Below are 15,777 nucleotides of genomic sequence, written 5' to 3' on the forward strand. Positions count from 1 at the left end.
GCCACCAAGTGAGAGTCCTTGACTTTGTGCAGGAAAAAGTTCAAGAGCAAACAAGCCATAGTAAAATGAAAGCAGGTTTATTTAGAGAGAGACACACTCCATCTTAGAAGGTGAAAGATGGCCGCAGGACATGGAGTCCTCTTGAAAAGTGAGTGGTGCTGGGCTGTGGTGGGTGGTTAGTTTTTATGGGCTGGGTAATTTTGTATGCTAATGAGTGGGAGGGATATTCTAATTTCCAGGAATTGGGACACCACCTACTTTTTGGCCTTTTACAATTGGCCTGGGAACTCTCATGGCACCTGTGGGTGTGTCATTTAGCATATGCTAATGTATTACAATGAGTGCATAATGAGGCTCAAGATATACTGGAAGTCAAATCTTCTGCTATCTTGGGCCTAGTAGGTTCTAGTCAGTTTTGGTCATATCCTTTTCTTCTTAATGGTTGTGTAATTCTTTTAATGGTTGTGCCCTGCCCCCTTTCCTTCCTGTCTCAATACCTTTCTCTCCTCTGTTTCCTTTTTGGTATATGTAAGCATTGGTACTAAATTTAGTTGGTCAGTAGAGACTTGTAGAGAGTATGCAGAGAACCTAACACATAGAGGATTTTCCATTATTCTTAGTTCCATTCTCCAGGAAAAAAGAGGAACTCTATCATCTTGTGATCTCCCTCCCTGCCCTCTTTATTCTTATATGGTAATGTGTATTAGCAGCTATGTAGGTATATGTAAAATCCATTCCTACCACAGCAAATTTTAGGGCAGATCTTCAGTTTTGTCTTACCCCATGATGCCAAGGACTCACTTTTAGACAAGCATGGTTTTCTTCTAGAAGACAGGACAGATAGATGATAGCTAAATTCTCCCTAACATTTTGAAGGAAACTTGAAGATCTAGTGATGATAAAATTGACCCTAGCAGTCTTACACTGCAAGCACTCACTTAGTTGTTTTCTTGTTTCATGAAAACATAAATTTAAATTTACTTGACAGGTATTTTTAGAAGATTAATTTGAAAACTGAGACCTAACCCTTTCAAGTTATTCTAAAACAACATTAATATAAATGAGAGCAAGGAAAAAGAATCGTAGAATATTTTTTGTTTTTGTTGGCATTATTATTATTTTATGGTTGCATTAATTTTGTAGGTGTCACAAGAAAACATATGGAAAAGAGGTGTTAGTTATAGCATTAGCAGACCCATAGATAATAGTTAACAATTATCCACATTTCTTAAGGTTTTAGGCCCCCTCATTTGAAAATGTTTTTATCTGTAGTGAATTTAATTCTATTTTTAATTCAACTAAATTCTTTTGTTTGTGGTTAAAAAAGGAGTTAAAATCAGTGAGAATTTCTCAATGAATGTTCCTACCTTTTTAAAGCTACTGACTGACCTAAATTTAGTTCCAGTGCTTAGATACATCAGAAAGGAAACAGAGGAGAGAAACTTATAAAGATCAGTAGGAAGAGAGGAAAGAGAAAGGGAAAGAGGGACACAGGAAAGGAGGGAGGAAGAAAAGGATGGAGGGAAGTTAATCAGCAATGTTATATTAAGAAACTGGATACACTAGGCTTCCACAGCCAGCTCTGTGGACAAATCAGAATCTCTAAAAACATGCCATCCTAAATCACCCAGAAAGGCACCTAGACTTTCCCTGATTATATCTCCCCACCACTTGAATTCCTCTGGGGTGCCAGGCACTCTGGTAAGGATTTTATTTACATTTCTCATTGACTCCTCATCGCCACCCTGTAAGGTGGTATTATACCTACTTTGATGAGAAAGCTGGAAACTAACACTACAAATGATTTTTTTTAAAGTATTAAACCCAAATTTTATATATCACCATTCCATTAAAGGTAATGTGTCCTTCCTCCTTTCTCATTTATTTTACAGTAAGCTGAGATTTTTGGTAGAGGGAGATATTAATCCCAATCCTCTGTGAGTCACACAGGGACATTAAATGATTTTCTTAGAATTGCAGTTTGAGTCACTGTAAAGTTAGGGACATAAATTTGAATGTACCTTGTTTTGTCTATTTATAGGAACCAGACAGTGGGGTTTAACAAGTAATTTTGTGTCTGGAAATAGGTAGATAATGTGGAAAGTGAGAGACTGTTTAGTTTAAAAAAATTTTTTTTGAGAGGTTAAGAGTTTTATCTTGCCAGGATACAGGGAGAGAGGGGGGAGAGCTGTATGTCTTGGGGAAACATAACTCAAAGGCATATAGTTAGTATTAGCATTCTGTTTGCTTGTATATGAGAAAAACCAATAACATTGATTTAATCTGTGAAAGAAGAAAGAGCAGGGGGGTGGTGGGGGGAGAAGAAAAAAAGACATATTTGGGAATAGTGAATTTTGTTTGTCTTTCTTTGTTAACCTGCTGATGAACTGTCAGCTAGTGAAGAGACCAGCCCTTGGGCAGCTGGGTGGATCATCAAGGAAAACAGTTTTAGTTGTTTATGAATTCTCTGGAAGACTTCGGGGTTTTTAACAGTGACTGGCACGTAAGAGGTTGTCTCTGTACTATGTCTGCTGCCATCCTCGTTAGCATTTCCATGCCAGGTTTGCATCAGCATTTCTCACTTGCTTTAATTATGGTCTTGTTTCTATGCTTTTTTTCCTTCATTTTGTATTCTTTGGTGTGTTAGATGGTCTTTCCAAAAGTTAATGCTCCTTCTTGCTGAGGTTATGTTTGCTGTTGTAAACCATTATTTTAACATTGTGTGCAAGTAGTTTGTTAGTTTTCAGATCAAAAGGTCTTAGGCTGTTTGTGAGTGTATGGGAGATCTGAACCACAATGTTTAAAGTGGATGCAGTGGATTTCTTTAGTCAGTTATCTAGATGAGATTAGTAAACCAACAAACAATATTTACCCTGAGCAGTTTTTGTTCTTTTACCTTACTGTTGCTTTGAAAGTTTAGGTTATGATTTTGGAGTATTTTGCAGATTGTCTTTTCTGTAGTCAGACCTGCTGTTTCTGTGCACTTTATCTTTGATGAAGAGTGGGGAAAAATCTGACGGTAAATTCTGTTTTCTTACAGTCAAAGGCCGTTGGTTTGCTAGATGTGGATGTGTATGGCCCTTCTATTCCGAAGATGATGAATCTGAAAGGAGACCCAGAATTATCACAGAGTAAGTGAAGAAGAGAGAAGCAGTATGACAACAGTTACACTTCTGTTTAGTGCCTGCGGAGTGTCAGGCATTGTGTCACGCACCATGTGTACCTTATACACACTATAATATAATTCCGAAATCAGATGCGGGGCCAGACTGTCTGGGTTTAAATTCTAACTCTGTCACTGATTAACTGTGTCGCTTTGAATGAATTGTTCAACCTCCTTGTGCCTCAACACCCCCATGTGTACATAGCGTTAACAGTTGTACTTACCAGACAGAATTGCTGTACATAATCGCTCAATTACAAAGTTGTCGTAAGTGTAGTGCATTCAAAGCACAGTGCTTGGCACACCACAAGTGGTCAGATTCAGCTCATCATCCTCTCTGTATATAAAAATGTGTGAATGTATGGGGGTATTTGAATAGAAAGTATCTAATATATTTGTGTTAGAAGAGCTGAAAATTATTTTCTCTAATCAGATATTTGTTATATTTGTCTTAAAGTGTTTTTGAAAAAACCATAGAACTTTAGTTTCTCTCCCCAGCCTTCACTGCCATCAATAGGACAGAGTAATTTTTTGAGTAAATCTTTAATATTTATTTAATATTAATATTATTTATAATTAACATAATAAATAATATATTATTTTATATTTATTTATATATTTAATATATATTTAATATATATTTATATATTTTATATACATTTAATGTTATATATATATTTAATATTATATATAAATATATATTATATAATATATAAAAAACTAAATATATATAATTATATATTTTATATATATTCGATATTATATATATATTTAATATTAATATAAATTAATGTTTATGATAATATTATTTAATATTATTTAATATTAATATACCAAATCTTTAATATTTTGAGTAAATCTTTAATATTACAAGATTATTTAATAATCTTGTTATTATATTTTCTTACAAAGCTATTAAGTATAAAGCTTTAAGAACAGGGAAATTCTATGATCAAAAAATGAAAAATTGGAACAACTGGTAACTCTTCTTGAAAAATAGTTTTCAGTGAAATTAGTTTATTAAAATTTATTTCTAATTATAGTAAGAGTATAAAATTGAATAATTTCTTTTGTTTCTTATTAGACCTTTTATTGTCCATGAATCTAGGACAAAATGCCTGTATTTAATGCAGGGTATTTATTGGATTTTCTGTGTACATAATAGAAGTTTTTTTTTTTATCATTGTCATTAAAAGTTAGGTAATTAGACATTGTCTGCTATTTAAGGTGCTTTTGTTTGTGCTGTAGTTGTTGAAATCAGTCACGTTAAGTTCTGAATAACCATTTATCAGATAATAAGGATTCTCCCTATCACTTTGAAGGAAACTTGAGACTCTAGTGATGATAAAATTGACCCTATCAGTCCTACATTACAAGCACCCACTTAGTTGTTTTCTTGTTTCATTATAATATAAACTTAAGGAAGCTAAGTTATTCTAGTTTCTTTGTTCTTTGCCCTTTTAGTGGAGTGTATACTTAGTTTGCAAATATGTGCCGTGAGCCAAAATGTCAAACTTACATAAAGGAGTAATGAATTTGTGTACTTTAAATGATAGACTTGTTATATCTATCTCTTGATTAAAGTAATGTGAAAACTAGTGCATGTAGCACATGAGTGATAGCAAAATGGAGCCCTTGGTGTCAGTTTTTTCTTAAGTAGTCTGTTCAGTCTATGCCAATGTAAATACTTGAAGTGAACTTTGATGTCTTTCTTCTTGTTTTACAGAAGCTGTAATCTTAAATTTGATGTTTGCAAATTGGCTGCCATTAAATAGGCTTTCTGGTAAAAATGAGCTACTGGAAATCTTGGAAAGCCTGAAAATAATACTTTTTTGTGTGTTGACAAGCTGATCTTAAGTCCCCCAAGAAATAAACTGAACGATTAAGGCATTTACTTAAAAGAATGTGGATTCTTGAAAGCCCATCTTTTAAATTGGTTTTTGAATCTTAGATAAACCAGCCACCATTATACTAATTGGCATCATTTTGACATTTTTACATTTTTGTCAAGTTAATTTATCCTGTATTACTCTCTATTATAGAAAACACAATGCACCGTGGAATTATCTAATTAACAATAAGAAAAAAGATTTGTTTTCAGCAGTTCAGATTTTGCAGAGATAGAATGGGTGAGCAGAATCTTAGCTTTATAAATGTTCCTCTGTTCCTGGACTTAGCTAGACAACCATAGGGGCAGTGGGACTTCAGGATTGTCTTTCTGTCTTCATTATTTAAGCAGACATATGGTAATGTAGTTTTGGTCAACTTGTTCATTTTAAAACTCCATGTTAAGGTTGACAGATTCATTCTCTTATATATTTTTTCTTTTTGAGGAGACTATAGAGAAACCACAGTTCTTGTACTTACGATATTTTAGCCTGATTACCAAGTGAAATTTTACATATGATTCTAGAGAAGTGAATTCAGTAATTGAAGAAAAATTTAAGTTTATAATAGTTTTGGATTTCTTAGGTTGGGAATATTTCTATCAGCTTAAAATGACAATAGTGTTTTGTCTATGTTAGTATGCAAAATTATGGTAATGGAAAGTCTAGCCAGTTTGTAGAAAGAGTATTGTACAGAAACCTCAACAGGTTGACATTATAGTGGCTGCAAGTGAACAGTTGCTTTGGAAACCTAATGGAATTTAGAATAAAATCCATGTGTAGTTTGAGAAATTATCATCTAAGTGTGGATTAACTTTTTTTTTTTAAAGAACAAATACCAGTCATTTTTCTCTTTTTTAACCTTCTAAATAACATAATATGCAGATTTCATATTACAGTATAGCCAAAGTACGGTCCTAGAAATTATTGACTAGAAAGGTTTTAAACTGAAATTGCGAGTGAATATTAAATGGTGGTTGCACACAGAAATGTACTGTTAATTCATTAATGTAATATTCTTTTTTGTTGAGGATTTTTCACTAAGTTTTCTCAAGTGACTTTTACTGGTAGGAATCTGCTTTCTTTCACAGTTTTGTGATGATAAATCACCTTCAGAATTCTTGTGAATTTTTTACTACTTAGTTTTACTAAAGAATGTCTTTTAGTGTACTTAGCTAATAAAGTAGGAAAATGTTAAGGCCTGTGGAGAGAGGTTACTAAAATTGCAATGTCAAGTAATTTTATTGAGGATGACACAGTGATCATTAATGATTGACTATGAGACTTTTTTTTGAGTAGGATTCACTTTTCTTTTGTTGTGGGCTAGAAATTTTGCACTCATGTCACAGTATTCTGCTCTCTCTGTCCTAAGGTATTAAGCATTTTCCAAGTTTAGGAATGAATGTGTGTATGGGCTTATGAGACAGAGAAAATGTGGAAAATCAGCTTGGGCAAATGACCTTTAATAATAGCACTCATCTCCAGTAAGAACTACCAGGAAGTGACTAAGATTTCTTTGAGATAATTTAAGCACATAAAGAATGAGCGTGAATTCTACTCATTCCTGAAATTACCTTGTTTCCTTCCAAGGCAGAGAGTTAGGGGTTTACTGAAGTTATTGACATAGATGATTAAATTCTGATCCAGTGGTTGGAGCTCCCAAAGCTTCTCATTTATAATTTGCTTCTTCTGGTCATTGTCTTGTGGACCCTTGGGTTTCATCTGACGCTAGAGTTCCTCTGATTATCTTTGGGAAAGATTCTGGGATGTATTCCATAATCACAGTGTTATAGAAATGACTTTTTTCTTGCTGGCTTCCTGGATTTTGTTTACAACCTCTTTTATACCTAGAATATTAAGGCAAAGTGTAAATCAGGGTTGAAGGATCCTTAAAAAGTTGTTTTGGTTTGTTCTGGCTTTAGGCACTTTTATCTTTAAAATATCTCAGAGATGAGATCTATGTTCTTTGAAGAATCCTATCACCTTACTTTATCAAGACAAAAGTCCATCCTTTGCTTGGCTTATTGTTTCTTGCACAGGTCACTGAATAGGCTGAACTAAATACCATTTTAGTGTGGTAAAACCCTTTTCCTTTTTTCTTTGACAGTCCTGAGCTGAAGAATAGGCAGCCTCTTTTTGGAGTTCTACTTGCTCTGCTGCAAACCGTCTTAGCCAGGGGCTGCAGCAGATGAAGTCATTGAAGAATGCTTTATTTATCTACAGAACAACTAAGTGTATTTTAGTAGCTATTGCCTGTTAATTTTTGTTTTCTTTCACAGGATGGCAGCAAATGGTGTTGACCGGATGTATCTGTGTATATGTCAAATAGTCCTTACATCTTTGAGTTTCTGATTAGCACCTGCCCCACGACAAGACTGGTGTCCTTTTATGCCTCCTTCACTTTTTGAGTTATATCAGAGGGCTGCCCTTAAGATGTGTAGATTAATAGGACGGTACATTTTAAATGTGGCTATATCTTTTAAGGCTATTTATACTTCATATTATCTTTTCCAGTCTAGTCCCAGACTGGAAAAAATGTTTTTTGTTTTTTTTTCTTATTTCCTAATCTTTTGATCATTTTTAATGTTTCTCAACATTATCAGCACATTTTCAATATCTTCTCTCAGATGAGAAAAATTAAAAGAAGCTTACTACTGTTAGGTATTGTGAGGGGAGATAGCTTGCAATTTTATTTATAATATTCTATTTTTACTTATGTAGTCTCTGAAATTTTTGCATTTTAAAATAGAACCCATCATTGCTGATTCATAGTTACAGGAATATTTTAATAAAACATATGCTGCTTCCTCCCCCCCCTTTTTTTTTTCTTTTTGGGTTAACAGGAAAGTAAAGCATTTAAAAAGGAAAGTAGTTCGGTGAAAGCAGGATGTAAAATGACTTTTGAAGGTGGAAGATTTGGGGAATATTCATCTGTGAATTGGGAACTCCATGGGAAAAGGCAAGAGGTCATTAATAATGAAATTATACTAAGAGGCATGAAAAGTTTTGATGGTCTAGATTTGGTGAGGCTAGCAAGAGAGAAGAGAAATTAGACACACTACCAAAAGAAAAAAGTGATGAAATAAGGCATCTTTTTCACTTTCCTTTTGGACTTCTATTCTAGATTTTGTCTATGTGGTATGCATTTATACAGGGTAATGGATTGAAATGACATCTTGTTCATCAAGATTGGATAGATTTTGTACACCCATGTTTATAGCAGCATTCTTCACAGTAGCTAAAATGTGGAAGCTACCCACGTGTGTATCAGCGGATGAATGGTTAAACAAAATGTGGTATATACATACAATGTAGTATTATTCAGCCTTAAAAAGGTAATTCTGACATAGGCTGCAACATGGATGAACCATGAGGATGTTATGCTAAGTGAAATAAAGCCAGTCACAAAAAGAGAAATACTGTATGATTTCCCTTATATGAGGTACTTAGAGTAGTCAACTTCATAAAGACAGAAAGTAGAATGGTAGTTGCCAGGAGCTTGGGGGAGGGGGAAATGGGGAGTTATTGTTTGATAGGTATAGAATTTCAGTTTTATAAGATGAAAAGAGTTATGGAGAGGGATGGTGGTGATGGTTGGGCAACATTATATTTAATACCACTGAACTGTACACTTAATAATTAAGATGGTAAATTTTATGTTATGTATGTTTTACCACAATTTTAAAAAATGGGAAAAAAATTGGGAAGATTTGTTCTGGCAATATTATCAGTACTGGACATAACAATACAGGGTTTCTTCAATAAGTGTCTGTGGTATCGACCCAGTGAATCAATCTGTTCTTTAAAAGAGCAATCATTACAGAACTGGGAGAAAATACAATAGTGATGTTTCATTGGGAGACTTAACAAGCTTAGCTATAAACCTCTGATTTTCAGTTTGGAAACTTCACTAGCCTACAAGTTGTTAGGAATTGTAGTCCAAAGTTACATTTTCATGTCACGAAAAGTGATAGAGCTTATTATATTCAAAATTCTTAATGTTATTGTTACCTATATTACCATTTGTAACATTACCAATGTTATAAAGCTCTCTGTGATCTGGTTTCTGCCTTCTCTCTACTTCTACAGGCTCAATTCCAATAAGTTGCCTTGTTGTTTAGTGAACACCAGTCACAGTGGCCTCTGTTGCTCAAAAATGCCACGCTCCGTGCTGAGGACCCTCGTATGTTTTATTTTCTCTGCCTGAGACACGTTCCATCTCTGTTGTCTTCCACCCCTGCCCCACAACAAGTTTCTACTATCAGGTCTCAGTTTTAATGTTTCTTCTTCCATGACTCCTTCTCTGACTCATCACTCTCCTTATTGCAATTGCAAGGGTAGTTTTTGAATTATCTGGCTTAATTTTTAATTTATTTATTTTTAGAAATTTATTATTTATTTATTTATTTAGGGCTGGGTTGGGTCTTCGTTGCTGTGCGCGGGCTTTCTCTAGCTGCTGCGAGCAGGGGCTACTCTTCATTGCGGTGTGCGGGCTTCTTATTGCGGTGGCTTCTCTTATTGTGGAGCACGGGCTCTCGGTGTGCAGGCTTCAGTACTTGTGGCATGTGGGCTCAGTAGTTGTGGCTCACAGGCTCTAGAGCGCAGGCTCAGTAGTTGTGGTGCACGGGCTTCATTGCTCGGCAGCATGTGGGATCTTCCCAGACCAGGGCTCGAACCTGTATCCCCTGCGTTGGCAGGCGGATTCTTAACCACTGCGCCACCAGGGAAGTCCCTGTTTAATTTTTTAAATCTCCTCTACTAGGCAATACAACATGCACAGAGCAGAGGCTTTCTGGCTTGGTTTGTTTCGCTTATGCTTGGTTATATAGTAGACGCTCAGTAAATCTTACTTGTTTAGATGAAGAAGTTTCCTGCTAAATTTATTGTACATTAGCTGCATGTTTTAGTTTCTGCTTTGGGTATATTAGTAACTTAATTTGCAATCATAATATATATTTTTTAATGAACAATATGGACAGTTTTAAGATATTATCTTAGCAGTTAATCATTGTGATATATGAGTGGCTGTCTTATACTACTTTTTTCCATTTTTAGGAAAAGAGAAAGAACCTATATGGTTAAGGCATTTGACTTTTGAGAATTATGTTACGTGGAATGAAATGGTTGCTCACATTGTTTCAGTGTGATAGGACAGTGCCAGTCTTGCCTCACATTTTAGTTTTGATATGTTGAGTACAGATCTGCTTACTCATAAGGGGTAGAGTCTTGTGGGGTCTGAATTTGGGCCATGATGGAAAGGACAGTGTCCAGAATGCCAGCTCTAAGACTAAGAACAACCTGAAAAAAGAGAAGGAACTAGTGTCTCAGTGTACACCATCATTCTTTTCCTCAGACCATCCACATTGCCAGGCCAAAATAATGCATGGACAGAGATTATTATTTGAGTGTATTAATGTAAAGATCTTATTTGAGACTGTTTATTCTGGAGGTTGGTATTTGTAATAGGTGTGGAGAAATGGTGAGTGAGGAAGCAGTGATGGTAGGTTTTGATTTTATTCTGCTGTCTCTGAGGTCTTTCAGTTAAGGAAAAGAAAGCAGAAATAGCAGCTTGCAGTTTAATGGGCTTTGGGATCTCCCTTGCAGTGTAAAAACCACAAACTTTTCTTGAAGTGGTGGAATGTCTTAAACTGGGTTCCCCAGAAAGCAGAGCCCTGTAGAATAATAATTTATTAGGGAGTACCAAACCGGACTGAGGAAGGAGAAAGGGAGGGGAGAGCCAACATGAAAATGCGCTATCTAGCTGGCTGTCGCTAACCGTGACAGCTTGCTTGATTGCATGGGATTGTGTAGACTCCATCTCAAGATAGTCTATCTGGGAGAAAAGGGGAACAATTTATCTAATGTTATCCATCTTCCAGTGACCAAAGGCTCACCTCAGGAGGTATTAATTCACCTGCATTTCTGAGCTCTGTATGAGTAAGTCCTGGCAGAGACCTATGGTGTCTGGCGATGTCTTGTCCTTCAACACAAAAGTTTTGGGGTGGCAGGTGAGAGGCACACAGTGTATAGGCCTGAAGCAAGGTACTGTCAGATAGTTCCTCTGTGACACTGGTCAGAGTCCAAGCAGAGCTGGTTGCCATAGTGCTGGCTGGAATGAGAGATGAGTGAGGCTAAGAGGGCCTGGGGTGATGCATGTGGGGCTTCTAAAAATTGGGGATGGAGGCGGAAAGCTGAGTATCAAAGTCTAGATCTGAAAATTTGGCTTCTTTATGCTTAGGGTTTATGGGGGACATGTAATGCTGGTTTGTTTTAAGCATAGTAGTATTACGGGGATTGGTATTCTATTAGAAGGGCTAATAGGGCTAAGTTTTAACTCTTGGTTATAAGATAAAGATAGATCCAGCTGTAAGCCACTTTCTTATTTCAAGCAAACAGTTGCACAATTTGATACTGTGTGTTGTACACTTGATCCAGAAGCCTCACGTAAGCAAGAATGTTCTGTCAGATTGGACAAGAACAGAAACTAAAAATTGAGATACCAGTCTTAGTCATCAGGAGGATGTGAGTTCAGATGGCTCCGTTTGAATATTTTAGTGGGCACCATAGTCATTAGAGGAACAGTTGGGTTTTTTTTCTTATCACAGATCCTGTGGCTAAAAAAGCATACACACACACATATCTATATACATATATATATATTTAAGTAAAGCATCCCTAAAATTTTTGTTACTTGTAGCTTAACTAGCACTGGCTTAAAATAAAAATGTTTGCTCTTAAACTATGCTTATTTTAGACCTACTTTTAAAATTTGCAATTGTATCAAAAGTGAAATGTTGAAGGAGACGTTATTTCCGTTCATTTAGCAAACATTTATTGGGTATCTTCTATGTAGTTAGTAGACATGAGAAATACTTGGTTCTTTGGCTATCGGCTCAGATAAGATTTGATCCTTGCTCTCAGGAGCTTAGAGTAAGACATTAGCTAGTGATCGTAAGCATCATAAGCGTAAGTAAATGCTGTTATAGAAGTATAAGCCCTTTTTTTGTGAACCCAGAGATGGTGACTCTAAAGTGGGAATTTAGGGAAAACTTCCTGGAGGAGGTGATTTTGAGCTAACTTTTGAAAAGTGGATGAACCAGGAGTTCGTTGTAAGAAGGGGTTGAGGATTGAAGGTGAGAAGGACAGTCCAGGCAGAGGGACTATAATGTGTTAACAGAATGCAAGTTGTTTGGCATGGCAGAAGTGAAGAGTGTCTGTGGGTGAGTTGCAAGAATAAGCCAGAAAGGTAAGTCAGGGTACTATCATAAATTCCTTCTTGTGCTTGTTTGAGGAGCTGAAGTGCAATTCTAAGGCTATGAGAAGCTATCATGAATTTTAGGGGAGTGACACTGTCAGTTTTGAATTCTAGGATGATCACTTTGGCAGGATTGTGGAGGAACAGTAATAGGACTAGATGAGAGGTAGAGCCAATTAAGATGCTATTACATTGATCCAGGTGAGATGTAATGAGGCCTGATTTAAGTCTGTGTTAGAAATGGAGAGAGAGGGACCCAACTAAGGTATTAAAGAGATTGAATGAATAGGGTTTGGTAATTCATTGAATATGAATGAGAAAAAGTCCTTTAGGATGGCTTCAGGATTTCTGGGTTGAGTGACTGGATAGATAGTTGTGTCACTCATCAAGATGGAACAGATAGGAAAAAGGAATAAATTTAAGGAAAACAGTGATGAGTTAAGGTTTATGTTGAATTTGATGTCCAAAGAGAGTTAGTCATCAGGTGATTGGAATGTGTTGAGAGTTAGGGAGAGAGGTTTGGGCTAGAGATACAGATCTGGGAGTTGGTGGTGTATATATAAGGTGATAGTTGAAGTTGTTAGTTTAGATCAGTGATTCTCAACCAGGAGTGATTTTGCCTCTCCACCCCGCCCCCCCACTCCCCAGAGGCATTTGGCAATGACTAGAGACATTTTTGATTGTCACAACTGGGGGATCTAGTAGGTAGACACCAGAGATACTGCTAAATATCCTGTAATGTACAAGACATCCCCTCACAACAAATTATTATCTGGTCCAAAATGTCAGTTCTGCTGGAGTTGAGAAATCCTGATTTAGATAAGGTAACGCAAAAGAGTTTTAGAGAGAGTCAAGTACGGTATAGGACTGAGGATAGAATTTGGGGGAGATAACCTAAGGTGATCAGAGAAAAACTGAGAAGGAGTGGCCAGAGAAGTAGGAAGAAGACAAGGAAAAAACTGCACCCCGGAAACCAAGGGGGAGTTTTAGGGTGAAGTGGTCAACGTTTTCAGAGAGGCTAAATAAGAATTAAAAATTATGTTTTAAATTTGACAGTATATCCAAGTTTTCAATTTACTAAACTACTATTTTGAAGACGTCCATGTACAACTTGTGTTGTGCTTCTTGAAGAAATATATTTTATAAAGTATTTATATTTGGCCTTTGGGAAATCAGTCATTTGGGAATCATTTATTGAGTATGTCTATAATGGTACTGTGCTGTGCTCCAGGGGAAAAAGGATGAGTAAGACATAAACTATTCTTGAGGCGCTCACAGTGGGAGTGATGGGAAATGTCAGCACACTAAGTACCGTATGAAGCTATGAACAGAGAACCATGCAAACAGAGAGGACCTTCTAATATTTCTGTGATGTAGTCCAGCCAACCCTGGATCCTGATAAGGCTTAAAAGAGCAAAAGACTTGGGCATATTAAAAAAATTAATGAAAAGATTATGTTTATCTTTTTTTTTTTTTTTTTTTTTTGTGGTATGCGGGCCTCTCACTGTTGTGGCCTCTCCCATTGTGGAGCACAGGCTCCAGACACGCAGGCTCAGCAGCCATGGCTCACGGGCCTAGCCGCTCCGTGGCATGTGGGATCTTCCCGGACCGGGGCACGAACCCGTGTCCCCTGCATCGGCAGGCAGACTCTCAACCACTGCGCCACCAGGGAAGCCCCTATCTTTTTTATTTTGGTGTTAAAAAATGGGCATTGAGACTGTGGGTGATATCTTCTATCTGTCATAAGCAAAATACGTATGGGATGTTTCATTTATAAATCACAACATAATCTACCACCTTCTACTACCTCTACCCCAAAATAGCCCTTTATGTTTCAAATGTGCCTGGGGCTTGTCTCATTTCTGTAACCTTCCTCCTTCCTGTCTACCCACTTCTGTTTCTTTGTAATTCCAGGCAGAGATAGTAAATGGTAGCTGTAACTGAGGGCTGTGGGGACTTGGGGGTTTTCTGGAGAACATGCTATTAAGACAGTGTGCTGTGGTGGGAAGATCTTGGGCTTTGGAGTCTCACTGACCCAACCCCCATTTCTGATGGCACCACTTACTGCTGTGTGTGCATGGGCAAGGTCTACAACTTCGAAGGCTGTATGAAAAATAAGTGAGATAATAAATTTAAAGGTTCTCAGTAAATGCTCACCCCCTTTCACCATTATTGCAAGTAGTCAGTAGCAACAGAGGATGCTTCAATTAAGATGATAGCATGCTCTGATGAAATTTTCAGTTAGATGGGGATAGCAAAAGAATTATTACAAGGGAGGCAGTAAGATATAGTTGTTACCATAGATTTTAGCGTCTGAGAGACTTGGAGTCAACTCCTGACTGCAAGTTATGTTATTACCTTTGTTTACTTTGAGCAAGTTGACTTAAACTCACCAAGACTTAGTTTATTTATACAATAAATGGGATTGGCTTTAGGAAGATAGTCAGCAAGGCCCACCTAAGTATTTGTGTCTTCTTTAATTGAAAGTGATTTTATTCAGCCTCAATTGTCATGAATATCTTGACACACTCTGCCCAGTTCAGGAGGTCCATCCATAGAAAAAAGACTAAAATATTTATTGTCTGGTTCTTTACAGAAAGAGTTTGCCAGTTCCTGTTATATGCAATTAAGTTACTTGGAATCAGTTTGATTCTTTTGAGGACAGCTTTTAAACTTCGAGTGGGTCCAAAGCAGCCTTTAGTCTAGGGCTAACTTACCCCAGAACTGCTATGATTCCTTTCAGAGGACTCTACCATGTATTAGGAGATCTTTCCTCTCTGGTTGGTGGGAGCATAGAAACTGTTTCCAGCTGCATGTGATCTTTGGGAATTGCAGCTCTCTGCTGATTCTTTCCTCAGTCCCAGGGAATTTCCTCTCGCTCACACATGAATACCCAGCTAGAGACTCCTCAGGTCCCCTGTCCAGTTCTCTGTGTTGCTCTCTCCTCTCGGATACACTGCCCCGTAAATTCTCGCTGCCTTGGCTTCACCTGACTCTGAATAGTTCAGCAATGTCACTGGGCTTTGTTTGGATTCCCCCTTCCTGTGCTGCAACCTGGAAACTGCCTCTAGGGCAGTAAACTGGGGCAGTCGTAGGACTCATCTTCTTGTTTCCCTTCTCTCAAGGATTGTGGTCTTCCTGCCTGTTGTCCCATGTCTGAACATGTAGTTTTATATGTTTCGGTCCAGTTTTCTAGTTTTTCAAAGTGTGCTTGTGTTGGTGGGGCAGGGGGGTGGAGTGCTACGGGAGGTAGTTACAGGGTAAATCCTACTTTTTACTTTTTCATGGCCAGAAGCAAAGTTATGTTCATAGCTTTTCTTTTTTTTCTTCCTGTATACTCTCTAGGAAGTCAGATGAGTCCACAATCTTTACAGTCGCCTTTTTTTCATAGCAATTAAGTGCCGTGGTCATTTGTATTGGTCTGGGCTCTTCAGAGAAGCAGAACCAATAGGAGGTACAGATAGATGGATAAT

The 15,777-nt window shown here is 37.0% G+C and overlaps 1 protein-coding gene across 3 annotated transcripts in view; it reads left to right on the forward strand.

Annotated features, from left to right (window-relative positions):
• NUBPL (NUBP iron-sulfur cluster assembly factor, mitochondrial) overlaps positions 1–15,777 on the forward strand; it is a 329,067-nt gene that overhangs the window by 59,282 nt on the left and 254,008 nt on the right. For all 3 annotated transcript variants that reach the window (XM_089907582.1, XM_089907581.1, XM_022553631.3), the window contains exon 4: positions 3,041–3,131. In XM_089907582.1, coding sequence (XP_089763708.1) covers positions 3,041–3,131 — 91 coding nt within the window. The remainder of the gene's footprint in view (positions 1–3,040; positions 3,132–15,777) is intronic.

This window comes from Delphinapterus leucas, chromosome 2, assembly GCF_059928025.1.
Source record: "Delphinapterus leucas isolate spDelLeu-1000000601 "Yukka" chromosome 2, BTC_Dleu_Yukka2, whole genome shotgun sequence".
In the NCBI taxonomy this organism is placed as follows: Eukaryota; Metazoa; Chordata; class Mammalia; order Artiodactyla; family Monodontidae; genus Delphinapterus; species Delphinapterus leucas.